This window comes from Neomonachus schauinslandi, chromosome 11 (genome assembly GCF_002201575.2).
Source record: "Neomonachus schauinslandi chromosome 11, ASM220157v2, whole genome shotgun sequence".
In the NCBI taxonomy this organism is placed as follows: Eukaryota; Metazoa; Chordata; class Mammalia; order Carnivora; family Phocidae; genus Neomonachus; species Neomonachus schauinslandi.
In genome coordinates, this window is record NC_058413.1 from 15614839 (window position 1) to 15629978 (window position 15140).

Sequence of the window (15140 nt, forward strand, 5' to 3'; positions counted from 1 at the left end):
CCAGGTGCCCGGGAAGCGGCAGCCGCCGCTCCAGGAAGTGCCGCCAGCCGCGGCCGCAGGACCCCGCATAGCTGGCCGGGCCGCTGCCTGCCCGCCGCCGAGCACGCCCCCTCGGCTGAGCTGCGGCACCGGCTCGCGGCGCCCTCTGCCGGCCGCCGGCCGCACCGCAACCCGCGTCGGCGGCCGGGAGCGGGCGGGGCCCGGGAGGGGCGGGGCCCCGGAGGTCCCACCTCCCCACCCCTAGGCTCGTCCTCTGGGATCCAACAGCATCTCCTTGGGCCTCACACACCCGCACTGAGCACACCCAGGCACACACGATCTTTTCCTCCCCTTAGCCCCGCCCCGAACAACCTACGCGCTCACAAGTGCACACCCGCGAGGGCAGCTGTCACCACCTCTCTGCCACAGCCCCACCGGTACGGACGCCTCTCTTGCACACCCTGTGCCCACTCACAACCACTCATACAGTTTCCACCCTTACCAACCCTTGGCTCTCCCAAATCACACCTCCAGGAACAGAAGTCACACAGTGTTCCCCATACACGCAGAACAAACACGCCTCTTACACACACTTAGGCTCACTCATTACTTAAACTAACACATCCCACCCCAGCGTCACACTCAGATATATATATACCAGGACCAAAGTCACTTAGTGACCCTGGCACACACCAACAAAGAACATACACGTTTCTCATACAAATTCATCTCTCCTCCGCTATTCACAGTTGTTTCCAACCCTTTCGCACATGCCTAACACGTCGTGTTTCCTCAAAACAATATCCAGTGGATCCTGTGGATCTCTTACACTGCAGGAGTCACCCGCACGCCTCTTACACACTCATACATATGTACACATAAGGACACACTCTCATTCACCATCACAGACACCCACAGGGAACATACACATCTTTCTCCTGCTCACAGATACCCCCCAGGACAACAGTTACACGTTGCCACGTCCCTCTTGTACACGTATCACCCACCCAGAAATATACCTCGCGGACACACACATGCAAACACAGCCCCAAAGGCAGCAGAGGTTGTCTGCCTCTAGAGAGGAGGAACGCGGTGGGAACGCGAGCAGTCACCTGGGGTTGGCACAGCCAGGACACGTGCTGGGAAGCCGCGGCTGGGGCAGCCTCTGACAGCTGGTAGAGGGAGGCCAGGAACCTGGAGAACACGGTCCTCTTCCTCCCAAACTCTGCCACCCTGACGCCCGCATCGGGTGCCCGCTGTTTCTATTAGCACTCCTCTCTGCAAAGCCACATCCTGTGTCACCTTCACTTTCACCCTCTCCTCTGGTCTTCTGGCCGCCCATTTTCCAGCCTTACCCAGCCACATATAACCGCTGCTCAGGGCTGTGACCTGTGGGCAAGCCTGTGGTTTTAAGAAGTAGCCAGCACCCAGAAGCTCAGAACTTACTCCCAGCGTCCTTCAAGGTTCCTGTGGGCCTGGAGAAGGTCTGACCAGGGAGGTGGGGCACCAGCCCTCCAGCTAGCAGAGGTGCCAGGGGGACCAGGAGGAGGGCAGTGAAATCCAAGTGGGCCTGACACTGTCCTCCTGGGGTGCATGGGTCCCTCTGAAGAAGTTTCCCAATGGTTCTGACTCCAAGCTCTGAGGGAGGAGACCAGAGGCAGCTGGAGACCCCACTGAGTTTGCACACAGCCTTACAACACCCAATTCCACACTCACGTGGGGGCTCCTCTTCCCAGATCCCCCTGCTGTTAGCTCCTTCAACCCAGCCTCCCGCCACACGGTCCCCCCAATAATTCAAACATCGGAACTCCCCTCACCCTGTCAAGAACGCCTTTGCCCTTTTCTGAGCCTCTGCAGAGCCACTGGACTACAGGTGGGTAAGCTCACATTTGCCACCAACCCCCCAGCCCCACCCCAGAGAAAGGAGGACTCGGAGACGGCCAGAGGTCCCCGTGCCCACTCCTGGGCCACCTCGAGTACCTACTGTGTCCGGGGGGCCTCGGCTGGGATCTGTGGCACGTCCCAGGAGCGGTAGCGCCACATCTGCCTCAGTGCCCCTGGCCTTTCCCCTTCTTCTGTCCCCAGCGCCTCCGCGGGGCCCAGAGCTGTGGCCTCATTGCAGCCTCCCCCGGTACTGTGGCCAGCCCCCAGGACGCTCATCCTGCCCGGCGACTCTCTTCCTCTTTCGGCACTTCCTGACCGGGGGGCCCTGCGAGAGGCCGGCCGGCTGCCCCAGAAGAGGGCCAAGGCCTCGTAGGCGCCTTCCGCTGGCTGGGGCAGGAGGCTGGTTAGGAAGAGGAGCTGCATGGGAGGGCAGGAGGCAGGTGAGGACAAGCCCAGCCCAGCCCCCAGGAGACAGCCGGAGTCAGAGGCTTGCCTGGGCTGGAATCCGAACCTCAAGCTTCAGTCTGGCCTTCCTCTCTGTTCAGACTCTCTGTGCTCTTCCCCTCTTGGTCCTGCTAAGATCTCCCACTTCATCACACCTAGGAGGGTACATTGGGTGGGCAGTGGCTAGCCCCCAGCCATGCCTCTCTCTCCTTCACACCGCTGCGAGCATCACACCATCTAACACAGGGCTGGGCACGGGGGACAGCGGCGGAGTGGAAAGAGTAACCAGAACGGAGCCAGAAGGTGTGGGCTCATGTCCTGTTTCTGCCATTTACTGGATCAGGTCAGAGAGGGTTACTTCTCTGAGTCATCTTCAATCCTTTCTGGAAGAAGGTAGGATATAAACAGATAGATTGATGAATATATGTCCGGGAGCTTTTCTGAGCCTCAGTTTTCTTATCTGTAAAATGGAAGGGGGGGCAATAGTAATAATTGGACTCATGGACTTTAGTGAGGATTAAATAAGAGGTAACAGTGTTTACAAATTAATTCATTCAGTAAATATTTATCCAGTGCCTTCTATGCCTCAAGTGCTTAGACTATATAGACTATATAGCAGTAAGCGAGGAACCAGGGCTCCAACCTCACAGAGCTCAGATTCTAGTGGGGAAGACACCTAGGAAACAAATAATACATGAAATAATGTCAGGAGTGCTATAGAGAACAATGAAGCCAAAATGAAGGGGAAAGAGTTTGATGAGGAGGGAAGAGTTTGATCTCCTCCTTAGGTAGGAGATCAGGGAAGGCCTCTCTGAGGAGGTGACATTTGAGAACAGACCTAAATGAATCGAGAGAGCAAATGACATGACTATTTGGGAGAACAGCATTCTAGGTGGAAGGATCAGACATGGCAAAGGTCCTGAGTAAGGAAAATACTTGATGTGTCTGAAAAATAGCAAAAAGGCCTGCTGGACTTTGAGGTCATTGTGGAGATTTAGTACATAAATAGTAAAGCATACACTTACTCTTTATTGTTAGGGTTGGTTCTGGGATGGAAATCGTCCCTTCCTCAAGCACTCTTTAAATCACACTGCTCTGTAATTAGTTCTTGAGCTTTATATGTGTTTGTTACCCCAGAAAGGCTGTCAATTTCTCGAGGACAGAAATGATGTCAGTTCAGTTCAGTTCAATAAACATTTACACTACAGAACTTGCAGACACAGGAATGCACACGTGCCATCCCAGCCCTTGGAAACCTCCATCTGGTGCTATAGTCACCTTTGTGTCCCTCATGACTAGAACATAATATTTCTCAATAAATATTTGTTTGATAAATCATGCTATGTCATGAATAATGAACACTCAGTAATGATAAAACAATGCCTATTATTTCTTGGACAGTTCTGTGCCAGAAACCTTGGAATCCTTACAACGACCCGATCCTGTTATTTTCCTCCTTTTACAGATGGGGAAACTGAGGCCCAGAGCTATTAAGCTCATTTGTCCAAGATCACCCAGCTTGTAAGCGGTAGAATCAAGAATCTTACCCCAGAGTCTGTAACCTTAAATAAGACATCCCTGGCCTCTCTGGGGTTGAGACATAGCATGGTGATTACTCGGCACTCCCCTTTCCGGCAGCTCTCCCTCCAGCCCATCATCTCTGAATTTCTCTGGGCAGGTCCTGTATGCTGTGGCCCATCAGAGACTCTGCCAGCCAGGCCAAGGCCTCTTCTAGAAGGACCTTGTTCTCCTTGCAGGACCATGTTCTCTTCTCCCAGGGATTCTGCAAGGAGCTTGAGCAGTTAAACAGAGGAAATGGGGCTGGGCTTGTTTTTAGTCTGAGGCTTCTGGCAGCTCTGGAGTGGCAGAGAGCAGGAAATGTGACTCCTGAAAGGGGAAGCCGGACAGGCTGGAGGCTCTGAGAGGCAGAGCAGTCCTGACTGTGGGACCAGGATCCCCTTGGGCTTGTGCTCCTCCAAGCTGCCAGTACTTTCCAGGTGGAGTTGGCAGGACAAGGCTGGAAGGGACAGGTGCACGGTGCTGGGGAGGATGCCCTTGACAGTTCCTAGGACAATGTGTGCCAGCATTGGGGAGCTGGGGACCCCTCAGAATGCACCCAGATACGCACAGGAAGAGGAATCTGGGTAAGAAAATTATTCTGGGCTTTGTTGAGGCCCCAGAGGGTGAGGTGTTCTACTTTCAGTGGCCTGGATGAGCAAGTGGGAGCTGGGGAAAAGAAATGTACCAGGGCACGAAACGCTCAACCCACGATCTGGACGGTCTCCGCTCTCAAAACCAGCCCAGCCAGCCTCCTTGGCCTGACCTTCGAGGCTCCTTATGCTCCGGTTCCTGGTGCCTTCCTTTTTTTTCCTCTTTGTCCAGGCTTTCCCTGTGGTGATTTTCTCTCAGCTCATACCACGCTGGTGCCTGCCTCCCAGTAGGTGCTCAATAAACATTGCTTCTCTTTTTTTTCACACTTGTTTTAACATGCCACCCTCACCCCTGCCAATCCCTTCCACCTTTGGTGCTCTCCTTGGCCTGTCTGCCCATCAGGCCTTACCAATCAAGATCTCCATCCTTCCAAACCCAGGCCCAAGAAGCAAAAGCGGGAAGGTGAAGAGTCCCAGACACAGAACCCACGGGTTCAAATTCCAGCCCTTTGCTGTGTGACTCTGGGCACGTCACTTAACATCTCTGGGTTGGACCAGATGATTTCTAAAATCTCTCTGCTCTGATTCATTTAACGATCCTTCCCAGCCTCTGGATTTTTAACTTATTCATTTGTATGACAAATATTTTATAAACACCTAAGTCTCAAAGGCTGCCTTAGAGCTATAGCATTCTCACCCAACCGATTTATCTCTGACACTCACTTCTGTTCCCAAGAATATTCCTAGATCGTGTGACCTTTTGCACACACCAGGCTTGTCTCCTTACAAGATTCTTGACCCCTGTGCTGCGCTTAGCTCTGGCTGAGTGCTCAGTCTGTGCTCAGCAGCTTCCCATGGAAGTGGAGAAGTGCTGAATAAAGGTGCCCAACAGGCTGGGCGGGAGGAGGGAGACTGCCTTCCCGTTTGCACTAGCAGCTGTGGTGAGGCGTGGGGAACTTTTTGAATCTAAGTCCCTCCTCAGCCACTGAGCCTGTCCTCCAGGCACCTGCTGAAGCCCTTGGGAGCCACCCAAAGCCCAACAGCACCTGCTGATCGCTGGCCTCTGCCCAGGTGCGGGGCCTCTGCCCCACAGAGGAGACAGATGTACCTGAGTAGGGCTGCAGGTGCCACTGGCTAGCGACAGATGGAAATTTGATTAGACTCCTTCTGGGCAGCCTCATTAAAGTCACGTGCAGGACGAAATCGGGAGGGGGGGCTGGGATCCCCCACCGGGGCAAGAGAGCCATGGGTATGGCACTGGCAGCTCAAGGGCAGTCCCTCAAACCACGATCTCTCTTGGAAACTGTCCCTTGGCACCTGCCAGGTCCCCAGGCTGGAGGTGAGAGGAGCCTGGATGGTTCTTCCATTACTCTGGGTCAGCTGGATCTGCCCAAAGGAGCTCCCTCCCACCCCTGCTGTAGCCAAGCCCCTGGGGCAGGATCAGCAGGCCTCCTGCCCTTCAAGCCTCCTACCCCCATCTGTCAGGTCATAAGCCCCAGTTGCAGAAGCAGCTTTCAGCCCTCATGCCTCCTGTCTTATTACCCCTCCTAGAGATATGTGCATTTAGAGCCAAAAGAAAAGATCCTTAAAGATGAAAATCCAGGCCCTTGGAAGCCTGAGTAAAAAGGGCTTTGGAGTGAACTGCCCAGCAGCCCTAGAATCCCCACCTACTCTATGGACACTGCTTAGTCTTCCTTCTGCAAACATCTGTAGGCTGAGGACACTGGTCAAGCACAGTCGAGCTCAGCAGAAGCCAAATCTCATCCTAATGCCTTCCCTATGCACTTTGCATATCCTTGAAGAGAAGTCTTCCCCAGCCTGTGCCAACCCTTGTCCTTGGGACCTGGATGCTTGAGGGGGCCTCTCTGAATGCTCTGCTCTGAAATTGTACCAGTTGAAGCAAAAATGAGACTCTAAGCCAGGCTTCCTGATGCCTGGCCCTGGGCTACATTTTCATCAACACACCAGAGAAGTACCTGTTCAAATGCCTCTGCTCAAACTGGTCCTCCCAGCTTCCTTCCGAAATGCCCAAATGGTTTGTGCCCCCTGGCGGTGGGGGGGGGGGCAGGGGCGGCGGGGGGGGGGGGGGGGATGTCCCAAGCACTGTGTGCCAAAATAGGGTTGGAGAAGCCTCTCTCTCTGGGATCCCAATCCCTGCACTGCTCTTGGCCCCACCTTTGGGCACTGCCCTCCGTGGCCTTTGACTCACTAGTCAGCAAGAACCTCAGGTCCCTGAAGGGAGGAAGGATCTCCAGGCTGGGCCTGGTCCCTGCCCTTCCCAAAGGAAGAAAAATAGATAGACCCCCCCTTCCCCCCCAGCTTCTAGCTTCCTCTGGCAGCAGACCCCTCCTCCAGCTCCAGCTCAGCTCTCTGCCCCCGGTTTTTACATTTTTAATTCAGGACAGAATGTGATCTCTTGCAGCTCCTTGCTTTATCCTGTTGCTATTTAAATTACAAATCGGCCCCATCTCCCTGTCACTCTTGGGTTATTTTTAGCTTCTGGTAAATAGCAGCAGGGAGAGTTGGATCAGGTGCCCCTCCCTTGAGGAGCTGAGTCCCCGCAGCCCCGTGCCCACAGGAGGGGCACCCTTCCCTGCCAGTTGGCGTCCCCGTTGCTTCCCCCCACATCCCCTCTCTGGGGGTGGAGGGGGTAGAGGGAGGGCTGCGGTCTGGGACGTGCACCCATGCTCAGCTCTTGCTTAGTCTCCGTTCAACCCTACCATTCCCAGGTCTTCTTACCCATCCATCACTCAGGGCCCACCTCCTTCGGGAGCCTTCCCTGGACACCCGCCCACCCACCCCCACCCCCGGAGGTCCAGCTCTAGAGGGCCAAAGATATTCTAACTTGTGTCTCATCCTTGCTACAAGTCAGGAACTTTACATGTCTTATCTTCTTTAATCTTCCCAGCCCTTCTCCCGTGCCGGTATTATTGTTCCTGTTTCCCATATGAGGAAACAGGGTCAGAGGGGAAAGTGACTCAGCCGGCTAGGAATTAGAACCCAGGTCTCTCTGACCCCAAAGACGGCATGTGTGTGCAATGCCTCTCTCTCGGGAGTGTGCGTGCCGCTTCGCCCGACGCCCAGGTTGATTCTCAGTGCCAACCATCACTGTCTTTTCCGTGTGTTTGTCCCGTCCCGTCTATTGGACCAGGGATGGGCAAGCCACGGCCAATGGGCCATATCCGGCCGGCTGCCTGTTTTTGCGTAGCTGTGAGCTAAGAATGATTTTTACAGTTTTAAACGGTTGGAAAAAAAAGCAAAAGAATAATATTTGTGACAGTGGAAATGATACGAAATTTAAAGTTCAGGGTCTATAAATAAAGTTTTGCTGGCATGCAGCCACGCTCATTCATTTACATATTGTCTGTGGCCATTTTTATGCTACAATGGCAGGACTGTGGGACTTGCAAAGCCCAAGATATTTACTATTTGGCCCCGTACCAAATCATACCTTTGGCGGGGGAAGGGACCATGTCCCACACTTCTCTCAGGGGAGCCCCCTGCCAGCACAGGCGAGTGGTTCAGCTCACATGTTACCTTTCCTCTCTCCTTCAGCTTCTTCACAGGTTTCTAAACGGGCTTCACTAGCAAAATCACCTGGGAGGGGTTTTTAAAGTTGAGGTGTTCGGGTCCAACCCCAGACTACCTCTAGTTGGGTCTCCAGGGATAGGACTCTAGAAAGGATTTTTAAAAAGATCCCCAGGTGATCCGGTGTGGGAACCACTGGGCTTAGCTCCGGAGGCCCCAGCTCCGGAGGCCCCAGCTCTGACCCTTTCAGACCAAACCCAATGTCCCTGGTACCCCCTCTGGCTTTTCCCGGGCTGGACGCTGCCCTCCAATGGTCTCCTAAGCCCAACCCTGAGCGGTCGGGACTTTCTCAAGTATAGGGAAGATAGCTTTCCTCAAGCCCAGATGCAGACACGGGAAGATCCCCCACTCTCTTTGGCCACCAAGAGTCACTACTGGCCCAGACCCGCCATCTTTCCATCCAAGGAAAGCAGCTGCCAGGGCCACATCCAGCCCGCAATGGGGCTGTGGGAACCTACTTCCCAGAAGCCATCACGTCCCTAAGAACTTCTAGTGTCCTGCCGAAAGACCCCCGTCCTCACTTACGTCAGAGACAGCCCGGCCTCAATCCTGCTTCCGCTTCCCCCTCTTCGCCCTCAGATTTTTGTGCCCCCGCATTTCTCTCTAAAAGCCTTTTCTCTCTGTGAAGGGCTTTCAACTGCTTTTCTTAGCAACTCCTCACAGCGGGGTGGGAGGTTTATCTGCGAGCCAGAGCTGCATGGAACTGTGGCAGGCGGAGGATGTGAAAAAGGCCCTGTGGGCCCTGGGCTTGCCGCCCCCCGCCACCCCCCTGCGACCTGTACCAGGAAAGGTAGCATCAGTCACGGGGCCATGCAGGACTGCAGCCACACGGGAGGGCTTAGCTAGAAATCCAGCTCATTCCACTGGCGTCCCCTTGAGAAGCCCAGGGCTGCGCTTTCCCAGGGCTTCTTCTGCCCTCTCCCCAGGGGGGCTCTTGCCTTGATGCCTTGGTGCTGCTCTGGTCCTAAGATCCGACTCCTGGCCTAACTGCGGGGTGTGAGGAGGTGCCTTGCGTGATCTGTCCAGTGGTGACAGCTGGAACCCCCCCCCCCCCACCGTGCTGTCTCCTGTAGCCCTCATACAGGGGACCTGGAGGTCTCCTCCTCCCTTTGCAGCTAGAGAGGGGCCTCAGCTGGGCCACTCTGCATCCTTTGTGACTAGAGGCCTCGAGTTTGGGCTGTGGAGGGGTGTCCATTCAGGAACCACCCTGGGGGGAATCCCAGCCCTTGCCACTGCTTCTGTGGGGAGGTTGGGGGGGTGCACACACACACACACACACACACACCTCCCATCTCGGCCCCTTCATTATTCTCTGCTTCCAATCCTCTAACCCTCAACCCGATTCTAGCATCCTTTCCAGCTTCAGATGCTGTTTGTCCCTGTTCCACAGCCAAAGAAAATCTTGGGGTCATCCCTTTATGGTACAGACGAAGAACTGAGGCACAGAGACAGAGAGATTGCCTAGCTCAAGCACATATAGCAAGTCCCTGGCAGAAGTGAGATACAAGCCAGGTCTCTGGACTCCCAGACTAATATTTCTTCCAGGATCCTACATTCTATGCTCCATTCCCCATCAGTCCCTGGTCCTCTCTCCTCCCCCAGAGGACTTTCAGAGGCTCTATTATCTGCAACCAGGAGGCAGAGGACAGACGATGACCTCCTCTCAGCCTGGTGTCCTGGAAGAACTGGAAATGGAGCCCCCTGATTCCTTACATACCCCAGAAAGTGAAGGTAGAGCCCATGTGAACCCAACCTACTTCCTATTTATTCTGAGCATCTCACTTCACGATGGTGAGGTTTCCTCCCCTTCTCCTCCATCCTCCCTCAAGTGATGGAGGCCTAATGGTCTCATAGTCCATTCAAACTCTCAGGGCTGGGCCAGTTTTATGAAACACTTTCCCAGAAGCCCCAGGGAGAAGCAGGGCAGCCTGAGACACTCCTCAAGTCCCTGAGTTGTAAACAGACAGGAAACCTGTCCTCTCTAACCAGGCCGATGGCTTCAAGGACTGCAGAAGCCTCAGTGTCCCTGCTGGACCCTCCAGAATCTGGGGAGTCTAGGGGCTTTAGAGGGGCAGCAAGTCCAAGTTGAGGCTGTGGTCTGGAAGAGGAAGAAGAAGGGGTGGGCTGCCCCTGCCCTGTCCCCACCCACTCCTCAGACCCCTCCTCTGGGTAACTTGCCCACTCTTGTTGGAGGGGCAACCCTCCCTCACCCCATTCTAAGTCATAAATGTGGTCTCTGGGGCCCACTGCAGCTGATTCCTCCAGGAAACCCCCTGGGCAGAGAGGGCAGGACCAGGGAGGCTGGGAAACTTTCACAGGCAGAAGCTTCGAGGGAAGTGAGGGGTTCACTCTGCCACCAGCGAGGCCAGTGAGGGCCTGACAGGGCAAAAAGGTCCAGGAGGGGATTCCTGCTTCATATCTAGGCAGCAGGATCTCAGCCATGGGGGCAGGGAGCACCTTGTCACTTCCACAAGCCAGTGCCTAGCACATGGTCAGCCCACAGGGAAGTCCAGGTAAGGCCTATTGACCGAACAGGGGGTCTGTCTTCCCCCAGAAGAAGGGCCAGGGGCCATCTCCTGGCTCTCCTCAGCAGAGAGAAGTTTGGGAGGATCATGTCTTTGTTATTTCTCTCCTCAGCGCCTAGTACAGTGTCTGGTACTCAGGTAGCATCAGTAATTCCATGTTGAATGAATAGGGCGGTTCATATAGAGAGGGGCTCCCACAAGCGCCCCCTTCCCCTTGCACACGGAGAGCAGAGACCCCTTGGTAGTCATTTCTGAATCCCCAGAGCCTAGAGCAGCGCCAGGCAAGCAGCGGGTCCTCAGTGAATGTTGACTGAAAGGGGGGGGGGGGGCCTAAGCGTTGCGCTCCCCTCTGCCCCCATCCTCCTTACCTGTAGGACACCTGCTTGCGTAGGTGCATCTGGCGGAACCGCTCCTCCACGGGGGGCACAGCGGCCATGCCCCGGGGTCCCTCGGGCCGCGGCTGCGAGACCTCAGCCTCCTCCCCCCGCCGGCAGCGCCGCCGCACCACCTCCTCCTCGGCTGCCCGGCCGCCGCCAGCCCCGTCCCCGCGGGGCCCTCCGCCGCCCGGCCCCTCGGCCATCCCGCCGCCGTCCTCTTCCCGCGGCTCCTGCGGCCTTTCGGGCTTCCCCGCTAAAGTGCAGTCTCCCTTCCTCCTGGGCCCGGGGACGCGAGGCGGGGAGGGAGGGAGGGGAGCCCCGGGGCCCGCACGTCCCTCCCGACGCCGGGGCTCAGACGACGGGAGCAGTGATTTGCCCGGCGACGCGCCTGGGAAGGCTGGCGGGGATCCTCCCGCGCCCCGGGGGTCCTTGGTGGGTGTCGGGGTGCTGCGTCGTGCGCGCCGGGGCGCTCCCCGGACGGCTGGAGCCGGAGCCCGAGCCGAGCCGGAGCCCGGGCGGCGCGCGCGCTCCTGCAGCCGCCGCCACTGCCGCGCACCAGAGTGTCACCTTAGAGACACCCGCCAGCCCGCGGGGTCCGGGGGGAGGCGGGGGGAGGGCGCCGCCCCGCCTAGCCAGCCGGTTTGGGCACGGAAGGAGCGATCCCGGCCCAGCCGGCGGCGGGCACGAACCCTGCCCCGGGCCGAGGCCGGGGGAGTGGGGCGCCCGCCAGAGCCCACCCCTGCACCACGTTCCCCGCACCCCGCTTCTCGGCAGCTGCCAATCACCGCCCCGCCCGTCAATCAGCTGCTGTGATGCACACCCCCCCACCCCCCCGCCCCCCAGCAGCCTTCGTCCCGCGCTTTCCGGCGCGGGCATTCGCCGATGCTGCGGGCAGGTGGTTGTTGGGGGGGGCGGGGGGAGGTGTCGGGGGCGGTGACAGGAGCTGGCTTTAACCCTGTCGGTGCCACGAGAATTTAGAGACCCAGTTAGATTTGGGGAAGGGCACGGTAAAGGGAAAATGCTCTGGGATGCATTAAATTCGGGGATGGGCCTGATTGCCGATAACACAATCTCTAGGCCTAGAGCTCTTCCGGGAGAGTGACCCCCAGCTGGGGGTGGGGGTGGGATGGGGAGCTTCCTGACCCTGAAGCCCAGAGGCCTCAAGGCCCAGCTAGCTGCCTCCTACGACCTTACCCCCCTGAGGCTCTTGGGCCAGGGTCTTCCAGAAGATTGAATCGTCCTCCTGGGTCAGTTGAAGCTGATGGGAGAGGAGGGAGCCAATTCAGAAAGAAAGGACTAGAGGTCTCCTTGGAGTCCATTTGGGACTCCCACTCTACTTCCCCCTCCAAATATCATGGTTCCCCCTTGCATCCTCTGCTCTTGTCCTTGGGATGTTCATCATCTGACCCTCACATCCGGATTATGATGAGACCCTGGTTAACTTAATCAGATCTAACACCTCCTAGTCACTGTCCCAGACTCATCTTTCTGAAGCCGGCCTTTGACCATAGCACTTACTTTCCCCCTCTGTGGAATTTAAGGTCTCCCTCTGCCTACAGGTTAGTGTGGCATTCAAGGCCTGCTTCTATCTTCTCACATCCTATGCTCCCTTTCCATCTCTTTCCTTCCACTCATCTGCGCTTCTTATTCTGGGAATAGGCATCAGGCCTGTACAGCATTGTTCATCTGCAATCTCCTCCTGTTAATGTATTTTCAAATTCTGGGGCTCCACTCAAGTGCCCACTCTTCCAGGAAGTCTCCCTGGGTGGCTCCAGCTGAAAGACATGCTCCTTCCTCCCAGACCTCATTGCCCTCTGCACCAGGTGTCTAGTCTGTGTCCATTCTGGTCTGTGGCTTATCTTTTTTTTTTTTTTTAAGATTTTATTTATTTATTTGACAGAGAGAGACACAATGAGAGAGGGAACACAAGCAGGGGGAGTGGGAGAGGGAGAAGCAGGCTTCCTGCGGAGCAGGGAGCCCGATGTGGGGCTCAATCCCAGGACCCTGGGATCATGACCTGAGCTAAGGGCAGACGCTTAACGACTGAGCCACCCAGGCGCCCCTGTGCCTTATCTTTTGCCACTGACTGTGAGCCCAGGGAGGTGGGAAGGAACAGACACGCAGAGGTAGAGAATGGGCTACAAAGGGGGAGAGCTACTTGGAGTTCCTCCAACTCTCAGCTGCCCTACAGTGGCCGTCCTCCTCTGGGCCTTTGTGCAGATTGTTCCGGTTGCCTGGAGTGTGTCCTCTTCTCTAAAATCCTGTTCATTAGTCAAGGCCATTCTCAAGTGCCACCTCCCCCACGAACCCCTCCCTGATACTCTGTTATAGATGCCATCTCCCTCCTTCAGCCCTGTAACTATTTCCTGGGCCTCTGGCAGGGCCCTCCCCTTCACACTCGAACAATAACTAACATCTCATTTGATTCTCACCACAACCCTGGGTGGTAGATATTATCACTTCCTCCATGTTACAGATGAGGACACTGAGATGTCATTCGAATGATTCAGGCAAATAAATCACTTATTTAATAAATAAAACCCCCAAAGGGCAGGGCCCAGCTCGCCTCAGCTCTGCCTCCCACCTCTCTCTTAGTCCGGCCCTCCTATGTTGAATGAATGGAATAAATGGAATTAATTTAAACTTCTTGGCCACAGGGGAGCTTCCTCCCTGAATCCAAGTTCTAAAGAAGCCCGCTGTTGGAGGGGGTGGGGCAGGGTACTTGGGAGCCGCCCCCCCCCCCCCCCGCCCAGGTTGCTGTTGGGATTGCTAATTTTCCAAGCAGTCTGGCCCAAGGTAACCTCCTATATCATGAATTATGGTAGTTCTGGCTGGATTTGACATTCCCTCACCAGCTGCCTAGAGGTTGGGTTTCCAGGTTGGTTTTTCCTTCAGCTCTTTCCTGCCGAGCTCTCCCCACTCAATCCTTTTTAAACTGAAGCATCTCCCCTCTGTCCTCACACCTCCCCCACTTAGGACCAGCAGCTGACTGTGTTATCGGTGAACTGCAGCGCTGCTCACTTCCCAAGAATTCAAGGGAAAAATGAAGGCCCTCTCCCCTGACCAGTCTGGCTACCTTCTGCAGCCTCTCCCAGCTGCGGCTGGCGTCTCTGATCATCTCCAGCCCACTGCCTCTGCGCTCAGAAATTCATAGCTAATGCCTTTTAGAGTGTTTACTGCATAGCTGACCTTGGGCTAAGAGCTTCGTGTGCAAGCTTTCACTTACCCCTCACAGCACCCCTTTCTGAGGGTGGGGACTATTTCACAGAGGAAGGCACTGAAGCCCTGAGAGCTAGGTGCCTTGCCAAGGTCACCCACTGAAGTGCAGCCCAGACATCAGCACCTCTGCCCTTAACTGCCACTCTGACGACAAAGCAATTAAGCCTCCTTTGGAGCTGAGTTCCCAGCCTAGCTCCCCCAGTGACCCCAGGAGCACCTGTTACCTACACCCCAATTTGGCCAGATGGCTCCTGGGACCATCCAGCCCTCTGGAATTGGAGCCTTGCTCTGGCTTACCCCAGCTCCAGGCATTGCCCATGGTTGTTCTCCCTGCTTCTAGAGCTTTGGTTTCCAGGTGTAACAAAGGGTCTGTTGTGGCCGTCCGCACAGGATGACTGGTACCAGGACAGCCAGCAGATGTGTGTGTGTGGCAGAGCCAGCTGCCAGCAGAGTGTGGGGGCTGCAGCTCCATCTCCAGGGACACGTGGGGGATGCACCACCCCTTTAGGGGTGGTTATGCATGGTCCCCAAGGACGTGGCATGTCAACAGGGGGCTTGTGCAAGGGGATGAACCCTGCAACCTTACAGAGGCAGGAAAGTCTGTCTTGGGTGGACAGGCATAGCGTGGTGATCGCAGATGACCTCACTTAGACCAGCTCACCAAGCCCTGAGCTGGGTTAGCTGGGTTAGCTGGTTAGCTGCTGGGTTAGCTGCTCTAGGAAGCCCCCATGTCCTTGGATTCTTTTTTAAAAAATATTTTATTTATTTATTTGATAGAGAGAGGGAGAGAGTGCCAGCATGGGTGTTTGTGCACAAGTAGGGGGAGCAGCAGAGGGAAAGGGAGAAACAGACTCCCTGTTGAGCAGGGAGCCCTATGATCCCAGGACTCTGGGATCATGACCTGAGCAGAAGCAGACGCTTATGGACTGAGACACCCAGGCACCCCTCCCGCCCTTTTAATAAGATTTATTTAT

The 15140-nt window shown here is 55.8% G+C and overlaps 1 protein-coding gene across 3 annotated transcripts in view; it reads right to left on the bottom strand.

The window, feature by feature from the left end:
- DGKZ (diacylglycerol kinase zeta) overlaps nt 1–11150 on the bottom strand; it is a 41128-nt gene extending 29978 nt beyond the window's left edge. For 2 of the 3 annotated variants that reach the window (XM_044919829.1, XM_044919826.1), the window contains exon 1: nt 1964–2144. In XM_044919829.1, coding sequence (XP_044775764.1) covers nt 1964–2139 — 176 coding nt within the window. In that variant the 5' untranslated portion in view covers nt 2140–2144. Of the gene's footprint in view, nt 1–1963; nt 2145–10938 lie in introns of those variants that run through there. The other variant, XM_044919827.1, reaches the window with a different exon arrangement.
- Nucleotides 11151–15140: the final 3990 nt, after the last annotated feature.